This window comes from Branchiostoma belcheri, unplaced genomic scaffold (assembly GCF_001625305.1).
Source record: "Branchiostoma belcheri isolate BF01 breed outbred unplaced genomic scaffold, Haploidv18h27 scaffold36, whole genome shotgun sequence".
Classification (NCBI taxonomy): Eukaryota; Metazoa; Chordata; class Leptocardii; order Amphioxiformes; family Branchiostomatidae; genus Branchiostoma; species Branchiostoma belcheri.
This window is the reverse complement of record NW_017803976.1, coordinates 272,298-286,772: the sequence shown is the minus strand read 5'-3', so window position 1 is coordinate 286,772 and position 14,475 is coordinate 272,298. Positions and strand designations below refer to the sequence as shown.

The window sequence follows — 14,475 nt, the reverse complement described above, 5'->3', positions numbered from 1 at the left end:
CCTCTCTCTCCTCTCCTTTCTCTCTCTGTAAATATATAGGACGTTTTTTCCCACACGATGGTCGGACCGCGTACATCAGGGTTTTGGAGGTGGATGGTCCTGGTGGTGATAGCGACAACTGCTTCCGTGACTGGGCAAGGTGACACTAAACATCATTTTCAACTAGGGGTTGATTTTGAAAAATGCTCGCTTGATATGAACTGCATTAGCCGTATTTTGATGATAAATGCGACACCACCCCGGCCGAAAAAAAACCTTTCCTGCTAGTTTCTCTTTTTTGTTTTAGGGGATCAAAATGGCTTGTTCGTGGTTGCACAGTCGTCTGCAGAAGAGGATCCAGGCTTCAACGTCACCAGCTCATACATCCTCGTGAACAACCAGAAGACCGTGATTGGTCAGAATTGTGAGTAGACCTAACAAGAACTAGAAAGGCCAATATTTGCTTTGGAGCAAATATAGCGATGGGTTCACCACATTTTACCACATGGCAGGGAAAGAATGAGAAACACAAGGGAAAACAATGCTTTACATTGATATAACTATAGTATGAAGTAACATACAACTAAGACTACAACAGTTGGATAGCTATTCCCTACATTATTGGTTAGGATTGCATAATGCAAACTGTTGATTTTCAAGATAAAAAGAAGCGTTCATAGCCCGCATTCCAATGCTGGAGCAGGAAAGCTTAAAATACCTACCAAAACACTTGAATACAGACATACTGTCAGTATGGCATGGCTCTGTGCAGGTGTAAATGAAGTTAAGCCAGTTAAATCCCAACAGCCAATCAGCAAGGAGAATAGAGGAAAGCTGCATGCCTATTGGTTGATGCCTTGCATGCCATTGTGATGACTCATGTCCAAATGTGGTAAACACTGCACACTTACACAGTAATACATTAGCTATTACACAGCCAAAAAACTCAAATAAAACCATTCTAAAAGCCTGTATCACAATAATTTAAAAAACGCCTAGGGGTATTTGCCCACTGTACCTCCATACCAAATTTCAGGACCTTAGGCCCTAAAATGAAGAAGCTGAATCCATTTAAAGATATGGCAGGAGGAGGAGGAGGAGAAGAAGGAGAAGAAACATCAGAAAAAGCAATATGGTTTCACCACACCACTTCGTGGTGTGGTGAACCCATAATTATCTTTATTGTGCTCGATATGTTTCCATCAATTAGTACCTTGGGAAGATATTTGTTCTTTTTTTTCGACCGTTATGACTTTGTACGCGTGCGCGCACGTAGTGCGTTGGAATTAACATAAGTTTATCCCATTCAAAAGACAATTTTGAAACCAGTTATAACAATCCACGCATTATCGAAGACTTCGGCATTTTGAATCAGGTAAAATGCAACAAAGAATTTTGACCACAGTTTTGTATGCATCAGCTTCTCCATTTGGACGTGGACATCAGGTCTTCATTTTGAACGAACAGAACGGGCAGGTTTTAGACAAGATGGTTTTCGACACTGATCCGGATGGAGGAGGTGCTGAAGCCGCACAACGACTGCTGGACTATCTGAAAATCGTTCAAGAGGTGATTATTGTTGATATACGGGTACTCCAACAAATGTTGATGTGGTGGGCACTGCAATATAACAGGGCCTGATGGCGGGTACAGTGGATTTTGAAACATAAGCTCATTGCTATGCACAGTACCCAACAGCGTAACAGCTTTAGATTATCAGAAATACTTACGTGGAGTTAAGATCTCCTGTCCCTTATCAAGATAGACATAATATACGGTGTCTCTGGTTTTTGAAGCAAAATGATCGTTCTATGAAACATACTGTTTCCGATTGACGTTTCTACAAAACTTGACAACTTAGATGTTAGCATCATGATTACTTCATCACTATCACCTTTTCCCATATTGCTACAGGGACGGATAATAATTGTCGTTGTTCATGACAACGGTAACACCCTGGTCAATCTATCGCCGTACGGATCTACAATTACAACAACTGCACTAGGTACCATATCTCTTATTAATTCTTATGATTAGGGATAACGTTTTATAAGTTATATACCACCAAAATTTCTTGAGGGAGATCATATCTTTCTGGTATGCCTAGAGAACATGAAAACGTTTGAAGTAAACATTTTCGATTCTTGTGCAATCAGCAAGGTTATCACCAAGCGTCTATCGATGTTTATTGCGGAAAGACAGGCGCCCATGTATACAGCATATACAGAAGACGTCTTTTCAAAACAAAATAAAGAAACAAACTTTCATAGTCCAAAGCTGTTACTACTGCTGCTGATCCCTTTCCTTGACGTTTTTAATATCTGCTATTTATGATTTGAACAAAGTAATTTGTTTCTTTTTTTCTTGTCCCTATGTAAGAAGGTGTACATTTTCAACCTAACAAACGTTGTTTCAAAGATCATTGCATGCTGTTCAATGTAATTAGCCACATTTTATAACGTAGTACAGTACCATGCAGTGGTATAGTTGTCAAGTCTTCACAATCGTACATTGAATATGTCCCATGATAGGGTTCAGAGTGTCCTATGCCATGATCACTCAGAAGGGACCCAAACCATCCTGGTTCGTGGAGAAAAGGAGCGCTGCAGGTACAGGACCAACTCGTATAGATGCCTCCATACCACCAGGTAAAGAAAACGCAATTTCATTCATCCTTTGAAGCCTGCATGGGATGATATATGGTATTATTTGTATAATTGATAAGAAAATTCTATAGTTCCTTTTGCAAATTGTAAATCATTGTCACCTGTTCCAGTATATGGTTAACGATACTATGAGAATGGGTACACAAGGGCTACGATGCTTCAAAATAGCTTGCGATGTGAGACACACGGGCGTGACTGGACGGACAGGTAATACCCGACCGCATTTGGTGCATGAACCTTACCTTGCATCACTACAATGTTTCGCATCGTTATTGGTAACGGAAAAAAACGTTACGTCACTGCAATATTCATAATTAGCCCAATGTTGCTTGGATCACAACATGCATCGTGGACATATTTGATTCAAAGTTATGATGGGCACATGTACATGTGATTGGCCTTTAAGTCCTTTATGTGGATGTTTAAATTTCTTAACTTGACGTTGATTTAAAAAAGTTCAAAACACGACGACTGCGTATCAGAAAATGTTTCTGGCAACTGGGGAAGACATTGTTCGTTTTTTATCTGTTCAATTGTAAATTACACCATATACTTTCATACTTAGTCAAAAAACGTTGTTGTTTTAACGACCACAGCCATTTTGAATACGGTTGCACAGTCGTCTGCAGAAGAGGATCCAGGCTTCAACGTCACCAGCTCATACATCCTCGTGAACAACCAGAAGACCGTGATTGGTCAGAATTGTGAGTAGACCTAACAAGAATAATCTTTATTGTGCTCGATATGTTTCCATCAATTAGTACCTTGGGAAGATATATGTTTCTTTTTTCGACCGTCATGACCATGTACGCGTGCGCGCACGTAGTGCGTTGGAATTAACATAAGTTTATCCAATTCAAAAGACAAGTTTGAAACCAGTTATAACAATCCACGCATTATCGAAGACTTCGGCATTTTGAATCAGGTAAAATGCAACAAAGAATTTTGACCACAGTTTTTATGCATCAGCTTCTCCATTTGGACGTGGACATCAGGTCTTCATTTTGAACGAACAGAACGGGCAGGTTTTAGACAAGATGGTTTTCGACACTGATCCGGATGGAGGAGGTGCTGAAGCCGCACAACGACTGCTGGACTATCTGAAAATCGTTCAAGAGGTGATTATTGTTGATATACGGGTACTCCAACAAATGTTGATGTGGTGGGCACTGCAATATAACAGGGCCTGATGGCGGGTACAGTGGATTTTGAAACATAAGCTCATTGCTATGCACAGTACCCAACAGCGTAACAGCTTTAGATTATCAGAAATACTTACGTGGAGTTAAGATCTCCTGTCCCTTATCAAGATAGACATAATATACGGTGTCTCTGGTTTTTGAAGCAAAATGATCGTTCTATGAAACATACTGTTTCCGATTGACGTTTCTACAAAACTTGACAACTTAGATGTTAGCATCATGATTACTTCATCACTATCACCTTTTCCCATATTGCTACAGGGACGGATAATAATTGTCGTTGTTCATGACAACGGTAACACCCTGGTCAATCTATCGCCGTACGGATCTACAATTACAACAACTGCACTAGGTACCATATCTCTTACTAATCATTTGTGATAGAAGTTAAAGCTGTATACGACCAAAAATGAATACCCTAGGCTGGTAGGCAGGTCGATGGTAGCCTGGGTGCCATCCTCCATAGTTTTCGCCCGCTCTCTATTGTTCCTGGCTACCACAGAGTATGGACTTGCTGACATATGGTGATGACGTCACGTAATGAGCTACCCTGAGCATCCCGCGCTGGGTGGGGCTTCATTTGATTGGCTGCGAATAAGATCTATCTTAACGTAGCCGTTTGGACGTCGAACGGACCCTAAAATCTGAACGAATATGTAGATTCAAGCCGTTATATATGTCAGCAAGTCCAGACCCGTGGTAGCCAGCAGCATTAGGGAGCGGGCGAAAACTACGGAGGATGGCACCCAGGCTAGATAAATGTCTAGAGAATACACGAAAGATTAAGATTTTGATTCTTGTCGAATCAGCGAATTGAGATGTCATTAAATACAAGGTAATCACCATGCACCTACGAGTATCTGGTTCATGTGGCCAAGACAGTCGCTGCTTGCATAGTCACATACTAGGCACTTTTCCAGACAAAGAAATAACCTTACATTGTCTAAAAAGAAATCTTCTTCTGTGCTTATCGTGGTGTTTTGATGAATTTGAACATTGAATACGTCCCATTATAGGGTTCAGACAGTCCTATGCCATGATCACTCAGAAGGGACCCAAACCATCCTGGTTCGTGGAGAAAAGGAGCGCTGCACGTACGGGACCAACTCGTATAGATGCCTCCATACCAACAGGTAAAGAAACAATTTTTTTTTCATAATTTGCAACTGTAGGTGGTGATGTCTTTCTTTAATTGATCATTGTTGGGACTTGCGGGGTTCTTAGATAGGATCTTTATTGTATCTTTATTGTTTCATCTGTGCGTTAGCAGGACAGGTGAAGCTACAATCATGCAAGTCAAAATTTTCTTCAACTCAGAAGTATCGTTCCTTTTGTTCTACGCACAGTGCCAACTACTAGTGCGGCGGCGGTCGGAACGTCTGTTGGAGTTGCCAGGATCATGGCCCTTATGTTCGTGACCGCTGTTCTGGTGTGGTACTGATGACACCGTGGTTGTAAGACGTTCTCATTCTACCAGAACTAGAGTTGAAAATACTGACAATGTAGGGTTATTGCTCAAAAACTTGACAGGCTTAGTAAGAGTACACTTTTCTTCAGAACACCAAATACTAAAGGCTTTCCATCAAAACTTAAAGGCAGTGTAGGGAACAATACTATAGCCCTATAGGGAAATTTATTATCATCGTCCGATAGTTTGGTTCCTCATGTTAACACAGAGACAGAGCACAGAACTTTAGTCAAAGCTGTCCATTTAAACGTATAGACAGTGCAGCTAGCTAACTTAATCATTATACACCTGGTCCACTAGTTTAGGCATCCCATCTAAATTTTGACACAGTGTAGGGAACTTTTATTCACCGATAATATAAGGGTCTAGATCTAAACTCAGCGTAGTGAACTTAATCTTTATACACCAATACTTAAAGCTCTCCAACTAAACTCAGTCTGTTCAGGGAACTTTATAATCATGCACTAATTGTTTCGGCTTTCCATCTAATCTTAGACACTATGTCATCATTTGCCAAAAATGTACTAGGTTCTCCATCTAATCATAGACACAGTGTATTGAATCTTACTATCATATACTTTTAGTATAGGCTCTCCATCTAATCTTAGACACAGTGTAGGGAATCTTATCATCATATACTAAACGTAGAGGCTCTCCATGTAATCGTAGGAACAAGGTAAGGAAATTTATCATCATATACTTATAGTATAGGCTCTCCATGTAATCTTAGACACAGTGTAGGGAATCGTATTATCATATACTGATATTATAGGCTCTCCATCTAATCTTAGGAACAATGTAGGGAATCTTATCAGAATGCATATACTAGTAGTATAGATTAAAATCAATCTAATCTTAGACAGAGTGTAGTGAACCTTATCATCATATTCTAATAGTATAGGCTCTGTAACTAAACTCAGATAGTTCAGGGAACTTTATTGGCATGCACTAATTGTTTACAATCTTCGTCTAAACTTAGAGACAGTGTAGTAAAATTTATCATCACCAATATTCTTTATTATCATACCAACAATAGTATGGGGTCTTCATTCTTTTTGCGTTTAGTGAGCTTTACCATTTTAACAATAATAGTATAGGCTCTCTGGTGACATTATCTGGTGAGAATAAAAAGCTTTCAATTAACGGCTACTGTTTAAATGTTTATCAGCTTTGATTAGGTAACAAGCTTAAGCATAGACAGATTGACAGGGCCTACTGAGTTGTAATGGTAGTTGATTTCTATTGAATAAATACTCCTAATGGCTCAAAGCGTTGTTCTTAGCTCATGCAAAAACTATCCTGCTATTGTCTAATATTTTCGAATCTGCCCATGTTTAAACAAAGTGTTTTCAAAGCTTTAAGGCAGTCTCAATAGAAGAAGCGAATGTTCTAGTTCTGTAGATACTATTTTTTTCTGAATCCTAAAGTAATGTTATTGGCAACTTGAAATAGACTTTCATCAACATTCTCGTAACCCCACAGGTACCCTCCAGATCAATTACAGCCAGGTGAAACATGTTATTTCGCAAACAACCATTGGGGAAACTTCAAAGCGGCAGCTCTTTTAAAAGAAGTCTTGGGTTTATCTTGAAAATCACAATTGCTATCTATTCCTGGGTACCTGTTTGTCAATTTATAATCTTAGCAAATTTGTGTTTCATTTGGTTTGGCCAAAAAGTGAATTTGACGTGTGGCAGCCCTCTTATTGATACCTAAGATTAAAAAAAAGCAGCGGCTGTTATGAATCCAGGGGTGATCTTGATAATAAGGTTTGTAATGTGTGATAGTTGTTCATCAGTTTTTCCGCTCAAAGCAAGACGAAATTGAGATATTAAAATATCTTAATTTCGTCTTGCTTGGAGCAAAATAACGACATGGATCTTCAGTAATGATCCAATTGGAATCCATGCTAAAGGTCGGCATTATCCCCATCATCTCCACACATGGGGGGTCTGCATGGAGGGCATGCGCACTACTCAGTTACTGGATGATAAATAGTACAATTTCTTGTTGACCTGAACAGTACTAGATTTTACAAATTTGTTTTCTTTTAGAAAATGATATTGGTCTCTGCTCTTCAGACTGACTTAAAGTTGATTATTTGCTGGTGAAAAAATTGGGTAATGTGACCATGGCTCAATATGCAAAACACAGGGTATAATGTGACATAATTCACTTACCAATTTATATTACTATTATAATTGTATTTATTAACAGAAACCGCAGACCGTTTACTGGGACGAAAAAGCCCAAGAGAGTCGTATTGATACCTGTTACAGTAAATTATTCAATTCATATATCACATGTTGTATTTGGATCTGAATTTATGCCTTTTACTTACATGATTTAATTAGGTGGTATCTGATCAATTGTTGTTTGTAAACTATATCTGTACTACACTAAGAACATGCATGGAGTAAAAATAATCAATGCTAAACAGTAAACACATAGACTTGATAATTTCATTGATAAGTGAACTGTTGTCTCTTGAAAACTGTGTTGTAGGTTGTAAGATGTAGATTGACAAGATGTATTGTGTTATTTCGTTTGATGAGTTATGGAAACATCTCGAGTTCCGTACATGCGGAATAAAGTGGGGCAATGGTGTCACATATCAGTGATATCTGTGTGTTGTTGTTTTTCCCGTCGAGCATTCAGATACATCTATTGTTACAGCAGTTACACTAGTGTCAATATGTGTTGAGTATGTACAAGTTGCGTGGGGCAATGGTGTCACATATCAGTGATATCTGTGTGTTGTTGTTTTTCCCGTCGAGCATTCAGATACATCTATTGTTACAGCAGTTACACTAGTGTCAATATGTGTTGAGTAGGGCTGCGGACCGGTACACTGTACCGGTCCAATACCGTAAAAATCGTTTCGGTACAGGTCCAAAATACCGGATCATGAAGTAACGAGTATATACCGAAATAGCTAGTTTACACCATGTATATGACTAAAGATAGGTAAATCCTACCACAAAGACGAAAAATTAGCACTGGAAAAGACGTAAACACCGTCGATTGATTTGAGATCCTCAGTCTCACGAGACATCGCGAGAGTGTGGCTGATCCAGGGTTGTGTTTGATGTTTTCTGAATAAAGATACTGACAAGTTGTCAACACTTTATTATTGTTTCTGTGTCATGATTGAAAAAAAGAACACGTGTTAATTTGTCAAATTGTTCAGGTACAGGTACAGGTCCGGACCTGTACCTAAACCTCTGTACCGGTACCTGTACCTGTACCTGATGTTACGTTTAGGTACGCAGCCCTAGTGTTGAGTATGTACAAGTTGCTCGATCAAGTTACATGTTTACTCCCACAGCAACATACAGCAAATACAGTCTAAGCTAATAGACTAACGAGGAACTCAGGAACCGGAGGGTTGCGAGTGCAGGACAGTGGAATAGTACAGAAACCGTGCGAAATTCACAATAACGAGTGAAACAAGAAATTCACAACATTATAAAAATAGGCAATGCTGTGATACATTCGATTTCTTGCTTGCTGACTGGTTTATTTGAACAAAATTGTAACAATCTATGTAGCTTCAAGCAAATAGAAGCTGCATTGTGGAATGTCATTACAAACGTGCACACACAAAAACACCCACACAAACCACCAACACACCCACACAAACACACTGAGTCTCTCGAAATATATCCCTTTGGTAAAACTCAAAGCGTACGTAATGCATAAAGTGAGGCGAAGCATGTGTGATTTTTTTTATAGCTGCAGAGGTTTGGGGCTTACGGAATCTTCATATGAAAGTTCGTTCTGTTAGCTTGATCGAAATTACATGTTCTGGGATGTTTATCCTGTTTACCGATGCACCGGATTCCTGAGTTGTACGTCAAGCAATTGAGTTGATCTAGTAGTTTTTTTTTTACTTGAGTTTTTTTTGGCGACGCCTTTGGGGCGGAGGCATTTGTGCAAGTACTACGATCGCTTTGAAAGAATTTCAAAAATTGCACGAATGCGTTCCCCAGGGAATTGGTTTGGAGGAAACCTTCGGCCATGTGGTTTTTGGATCAAGTAGGTAACTTACACTGGGTGCCCACGTGCCACCCATCCAGATGCCTGGCATGATTAATTACTGGTCATCAGTCTTCTCCCCACACCATGGACAGAGAGCACAGCTGTCTTTGGCCAAAGACCATATTCAAACAGGTCACAGAGAGAAAAGAAATTATCTGTCCTTGTGGAACCCACAAAAGGTAAAAAAAAAGTCAAAGGAGTAACAGCTTCAGATCAGACATAAAATCCAGTCTCTGGTGGAGGATAGAGTGAAGTGGAGGATGGTTTTAAGTTTGGTTCGAGCGGGAACTCGACCAAAGTAAAGTAAGTAAGTATGTCATCATAAAATCTATATTGCTGGGGAAGAACGGCTGATTCCTCCTGTACGTGTATTTGGTATATTGCCCCACACCTCCTCCGCCCAGCCTGTAAATTTCACTATGTGCATGACTTTATAACATAGGGAAATATGTTTTTCTGATAATTGTAATGTAGATTGCTAGCTCCACCACATGAAATAATATATATCATTCAGTCGTCGCCTTGGCAATGATTTTTATTGCCTCAGCCTTGTTCTTCATGTCTTGGAATTTCTAAACTTTTCGCCGCGATATAAGTACACCTCCCTTATCGGGTCCTCATAAACGCAGCTGAGGTAGAAATCCTGTTTCAGCGTGTTCAGAAAGTCTTCGTCTGCCGAAAACCGGATCCTTCCAGCCAGCTGCAGGTACAGAACCGTTTCCGCTCCGGCGAGGTGCATGATGGTCTTGTGCAGATCCGGGAAGGTCTCATCCTTGTAGATGATGTCGGAGCCCATGATGTAGTCGTTGTGCTGTACGCCGAAGTTGTCCAGGTCGGCTGTGCCCACCAGGCGGCGCACCACCGGCGCGTGCTTGGCTCGCAGCTCGGTGTTCCTCGGGACGTTTCCCCAAGCGTACGTAGGGGAGCTCGAGAGTCTCCCCGCAGTCTGTGGTCGTCACTTTGGCACCTGTTTATACCAAGAAGAGTACTCTATAAGTTTCACTTCCGTGAATAGCTTTCATCGCTGCTATAGATGCATTCCCAAACGTAAAATATTTACATATTACCTACGCATATGCGTTCTTACAGGGAACTGTATCTACAATGCGGTCCCCAAACGTCCTATCTCGTAGAAGCGACAACCAGTCAGCCCTGAGGAAGGTGACAGACGGTCACCGAAACGTCGGCTGAATAAAAAATTTTTTTGTGTGAAAAAAGTGTCTTTTTGCTCCATACGTTTCACTGTCTGAAAGTGGGATCTATCAATTATGCGGGCATGTCTCCGAAAAATGCTCAATTTCCCCACTCTTTGTAAATAAACCCTTTCAAGAAAGTTGAGAAACTTGGCTTTTGTCAGTCATATCCCCAGGTGTTCTGTCATTATTAGAGTAGCTAGTGTTGATGATAACATAGGAAATGTTGTTTTTGAGAAGTGAGCACCAGATGCTGAATATCGTGAGAAAACTTACTGACGGTTTGTCGATAAAAAACAACAACGCATACCGTACCAGGTGCCTTGAAAGGCTCTATTTTACTTATTCACTGAACCTTTAAGTTTAAAAAGCTGGGAAGCCCCATTCAATTCTGTCAACTTGTTTTTCAAGATGGACCAGACTAAACAGAATAAATGGCATATTTTAACAGAAGAGAAAATCATCACATTCCGGATAAAAAAAATGCTTTTCGAAATGTTTAAACAACAGTACTTGACTGTTGTAGTAACAGGCAGGTACAACTTTACATAGACCTTTTAGTGCAGTGGTCCACATATGTTGGTAAAAAGAACAGGCGAAGAGTTTCGTTTAAGTCAATATTGCAAAATACCGAGCTGACATTGTCTCTTTGATGAGACATTCCTTCCTTTGTTGAGCACTACGAAGGTTGACAACAACATCGTTTGATAGACATGTGCGCAATGATGCGTTACTTTTTCTTACAAAGAACTAGCGGAAAGTTTTCTTCAAAAGTCAACACTGATCAGGCATATCGTTTCGTTTGTTTTTATTTGTTACTTTCCCATCGCTAGGAGGAAAGGTTAGGTCACACCTTGAGCACGGAATGGCAGGGAACAATGTCTACATTCAGCCTTGAGTGTACAAAACATGTTTTGCAGACAAGCATAAATCCTCGTACTTTGAAGTAAGGCGGTTGCTGATTGGATGAGTAAAGTCAAGTTCTTCCGTGTCAGACACATCGATTGGCTGGACGAAACTATCGGTGGTTGAAGAATTTGCGTTCAAGCAATATCCTTTCATTCTCACACGAACACCAACACGACTTGAGCGTCGCAGAATTCTAGGCCCGCTGAAACAAGTGAGTTTGTTTTCTGTCTTGTCGTGTCCCGCACTTCATTTCCAATAGTAGCTTTTGAATCTAAACAACATATATTTACAATAGCAAATCGCAATGATGATATTTCATCCCTGATCTACTTGTATCAAGGAATGTCAAAATTGGCAATACTTAGTATAAAAGTACACGATGTATCTTTAGAGTAGGGGACAACAAATACGGATGGTACTCAGGCTACACTTTACATTTACCTTGTCTTATTTGCCTATCTGATTTACCCACAGGTACAGTGTCAGATAAGTGCATGTCAAGCATGGCGACTGATAAGTCTTCCGAGATGGACGAATGCAAGCGAAATCTGCTGTACCTCTCCAAGCTAGACACCCGCTTGGGCAACTGGATGGGAGATCTACCGCCCAGACTGTATAATGCACCGCTCAAGAATCTCGCCATTCCCGGTATGTTTTTTTTTTCGGCCGGGGACATGATAAGTTCCAAGGCGGAGGAGTTCCTCCATAAGTTATCACATATACATGTCACACCTTGACCCTCTGTGAACGGCCCTTTTCATATTCGATTCCCTGCGAGAGGCTGAAAAATATGTTCCGAAGAGGCTACAATAAGCGGTTTTCAGTGGCTGTCTTCGTATACTAGACTAGTATTTGCATTCACCATACAAGTGTGTTTTCTGAGCAATATATCAAACATATCAAGCCTTCTAAAGGTAAATATTATAGCATCTTTAAATTTCCCAGTACATTTATTGACTCTCAGCTGACAAATTGAAATACCCCAGACACTACACCTATCCGTATCTTATACTATGAGTTCGTTTATTTTCGCCGGAACTTAATTTCACTGTAGAAGGGGAAGCTTTGTACAGTTACTATACTGTAATAATGTATATTGGAAACGAATATTCGCAGTAGAGAGAATATGTTCCTTTCAATTTATAATTATACGCTCTTAATTCTACCTAAAGCTAATTCTAAAGCTACCTTCGAAAAGAATTACCATTTTACAAATGTAATTTGTTCCAATTAGTTTCCCTCACCCCTCACTCCAGGAGGTTCAATCACTAGGCTTTGTGGCTGAGCCTCTTTCAATGATTTTGTGATTGAACCCCCTTTAATCATACTATAGCTGCATTAAATCAATTGATACTGATGAGTTGTGTTTGCTTGTTCCTCCAACAGGCACCCATGATTCCGCCAGTGTCTACCTGGACATCACGTCTGATATCTCACCTGGTGAGATCAAGACGATCAAGGATATAATCGATTCCTTGGCCAAAATTCCGTCACTTGGTTTAGAGCAGATTGGGAAGGATGTGGTGTACAACTGGGCCGTCACGCAAGGTTCCGACTTCACGGAGCAGCTTGAAAACGGAGTGCGGTACTTCGACCTCCGCGTCGCCACGGGAAAGAGCGACAGCTCTCTCTACTTTGTGCACGGACTGTACGGTAGCAAAGTGGAGAGCGGGTTGCGGGAAATCGCCGAATGGCTCCACAGCCACCCGAAGGAGGTCGTGCTGCTGGATTTCCAACACCTTTATTTTGGTGAAAAACCCCAGGACGAGAACATGATCACCATTCTGAAAAATACGTTCGGTTCAATGCTGTGCCCAAAGGCAATCAAGGGCAATGCGGTTGACGTAACCTTGGCCAACCTGTGGGATAACCGGTATCAGGTGATCGTGTTCTACGCCAACGAGGTTGCCGTCACGGGTCACGACATCCTGTGGACAGACAAGACGTACATCTACTCGCCCTGGGCAAACACTCCGGACATCTCAATATTGATTAATACGTTTCTCGACAATGAGTCACGCAAGGGATCCAAGTTCTTCGTGTCCCAGGCCATTCTCTCGCCGGACACGGCAACCATCCTGTTCCATTTGTGCGGCAATCTGAAGGGCAAGCTGGCGATCCCGGCCATGCCAAAGATCCTGCATTGGTTGGAGGGGAAAAAAGCTGGATACGGCAGCTCTGGGCTGAACATCGTCATTGCCGACTTTGTGGATCGTGAATTTGCACAAACTGTCATCAAATTAAACTACCCGGTTTAGCAAACCTGAGTGAGGGTGATGCTCACTATTACATCCCCTTCACACTAGAGGCAGAACGAACCAGAATGCCGTGTTAATACAACTCGTATATTCCTGGATATTTGAAATGCATTCTAGAAACCCTCAGTACATTCCAAATGAAGACAATTTCATTCAGACGCCACGTCATTCTAGCTCACCCTGTCTCTAGTTTAAAGGGTTCCCCCAGTTCTTCATTCTTCCTGGTTCTGCTTGACTCATGAACGGTTGATTCTGAGTGTAATGGAGCCTTAATCTAGCCTGGGTGCCATCCGATTTGTAACGGCTACCCCTTAATCAAGGAGTGAACATCATTCCCTTTACTCATACACATTGCAGCTCTTGAGCCAATTTTGGCTATGAGGGGCCCAGGTGTTTGACAAGTCTGTATACGTAGACTTACATGTATACTTCACGGGGCGCCCTCTTGTTCGTTTCTCCTGGAGTCCCATCACATGTTGTCCTCTAGCCTTGCGACATGCCCCTGGAGTGCCCTGCGATGTTTCTGAGTTGTTTATGGCTGTTCCTACATGTATGTCTGTTGTTCCTTCCTGCTCTCAGGTGTCCCTCCGTTTTGGTCACGGATCCGGAATTCTTCTAAATTTGATGCCTTTTATCTTTCGATCTTAAGCCTGTCCATCTTCATTTCGTGATGAAAGTATCTACTCTATGTAATACTATGTTATTGCCTTGATTCATGGCAGACAGGTTTCGATGCCAACAAGAAGTGACATAACAGAA

The 14,475-nt window shown here is 41.0% G+C and overlaps 2 protein-coding genes and 1 pseudogene across 2 annotated transcripts in view; 2 read left to right on the top strand and 1 right to left on the bottom strand.

Moving 5' to 3' along the window:
- The window catches only part of LOC109476145, a 12,832-nt gene extending 5,964 nt beyond the window's left edge, over window positions 1-6,868 (top strand). Inside the window, exons 3-12 of the mRNA XM_019777040.1 lie at window positions 40-139; window positions 287-403; window positions 1,400-1,548; window positions 1,894-1,984; window positions 2,511-2,627; window positions 3,242-3,349; window positions 3,615-3,763; window positions 4,109-4,199; window positions 4,864-4,980; window positions 5,194-6,868. Of these exons, the coding sequence (XP_019632599.1) occupies window positions 58-139; window positions 287-403; window positions 1,400-1,548; window positions 1,894-1,984; window positions 2,511-2,627; window positions 3,242-3,349; window positions 3,615-3,763; window positions 4,109-4,199; window positions 4,864-4,980; window positions 5,194-5,288 (1,116 nt within the window). The 5' untranslated portion in view covers window positions 40-57 and the 3' untranslated portion in view covers window positions 5,289-6,868. The remainder of the gene's footprint in view (window positions 1-39; window positions 140-286; window positions 404-1,399; window positions 1,549-1,893; window positions 1,985-2,510; window positions 2,628-3,241; window positions 3,350-3,614; window positions 3,764-4,108; window positions 4,200-4,863; window positions 4,981-5,193) is intronic.
- Window positions 6,869-9,912: 3,044 nt separating this feature from the next.
- LOC109475964 lies at window positions 9,913-10,431 on the bottom strand (annotated as a pseudogene).
- A 1,023-nt stretch (window positions 10,432-11,454) lies between these two features.
- Window positions 11,455-14,057, top strand: LOC109476146 (PI-PLC X domain-containing protein 3-like). Its single transcript, XM_019777041.1, has 3 exons — window positions 11,455-11,669; window positions 11,933-12,106; window positions 12,845-14,057. Exons 2-3 carry the CDS (start codon window positions 11,953-11,955, stop codon window positions 13,714-13,716), a joined length of 1,026 nt encoding a protein of 341 aa, XP_019632600.1. The 5' UTR covers window positions 11,455-11,669; window positions 11,933-11,952; the 3' UTR covers window positions 13,717-14,057.
- The last annotated feature ends 418 nt before the right edge of the window (window positions 14,058-14,475 follow it).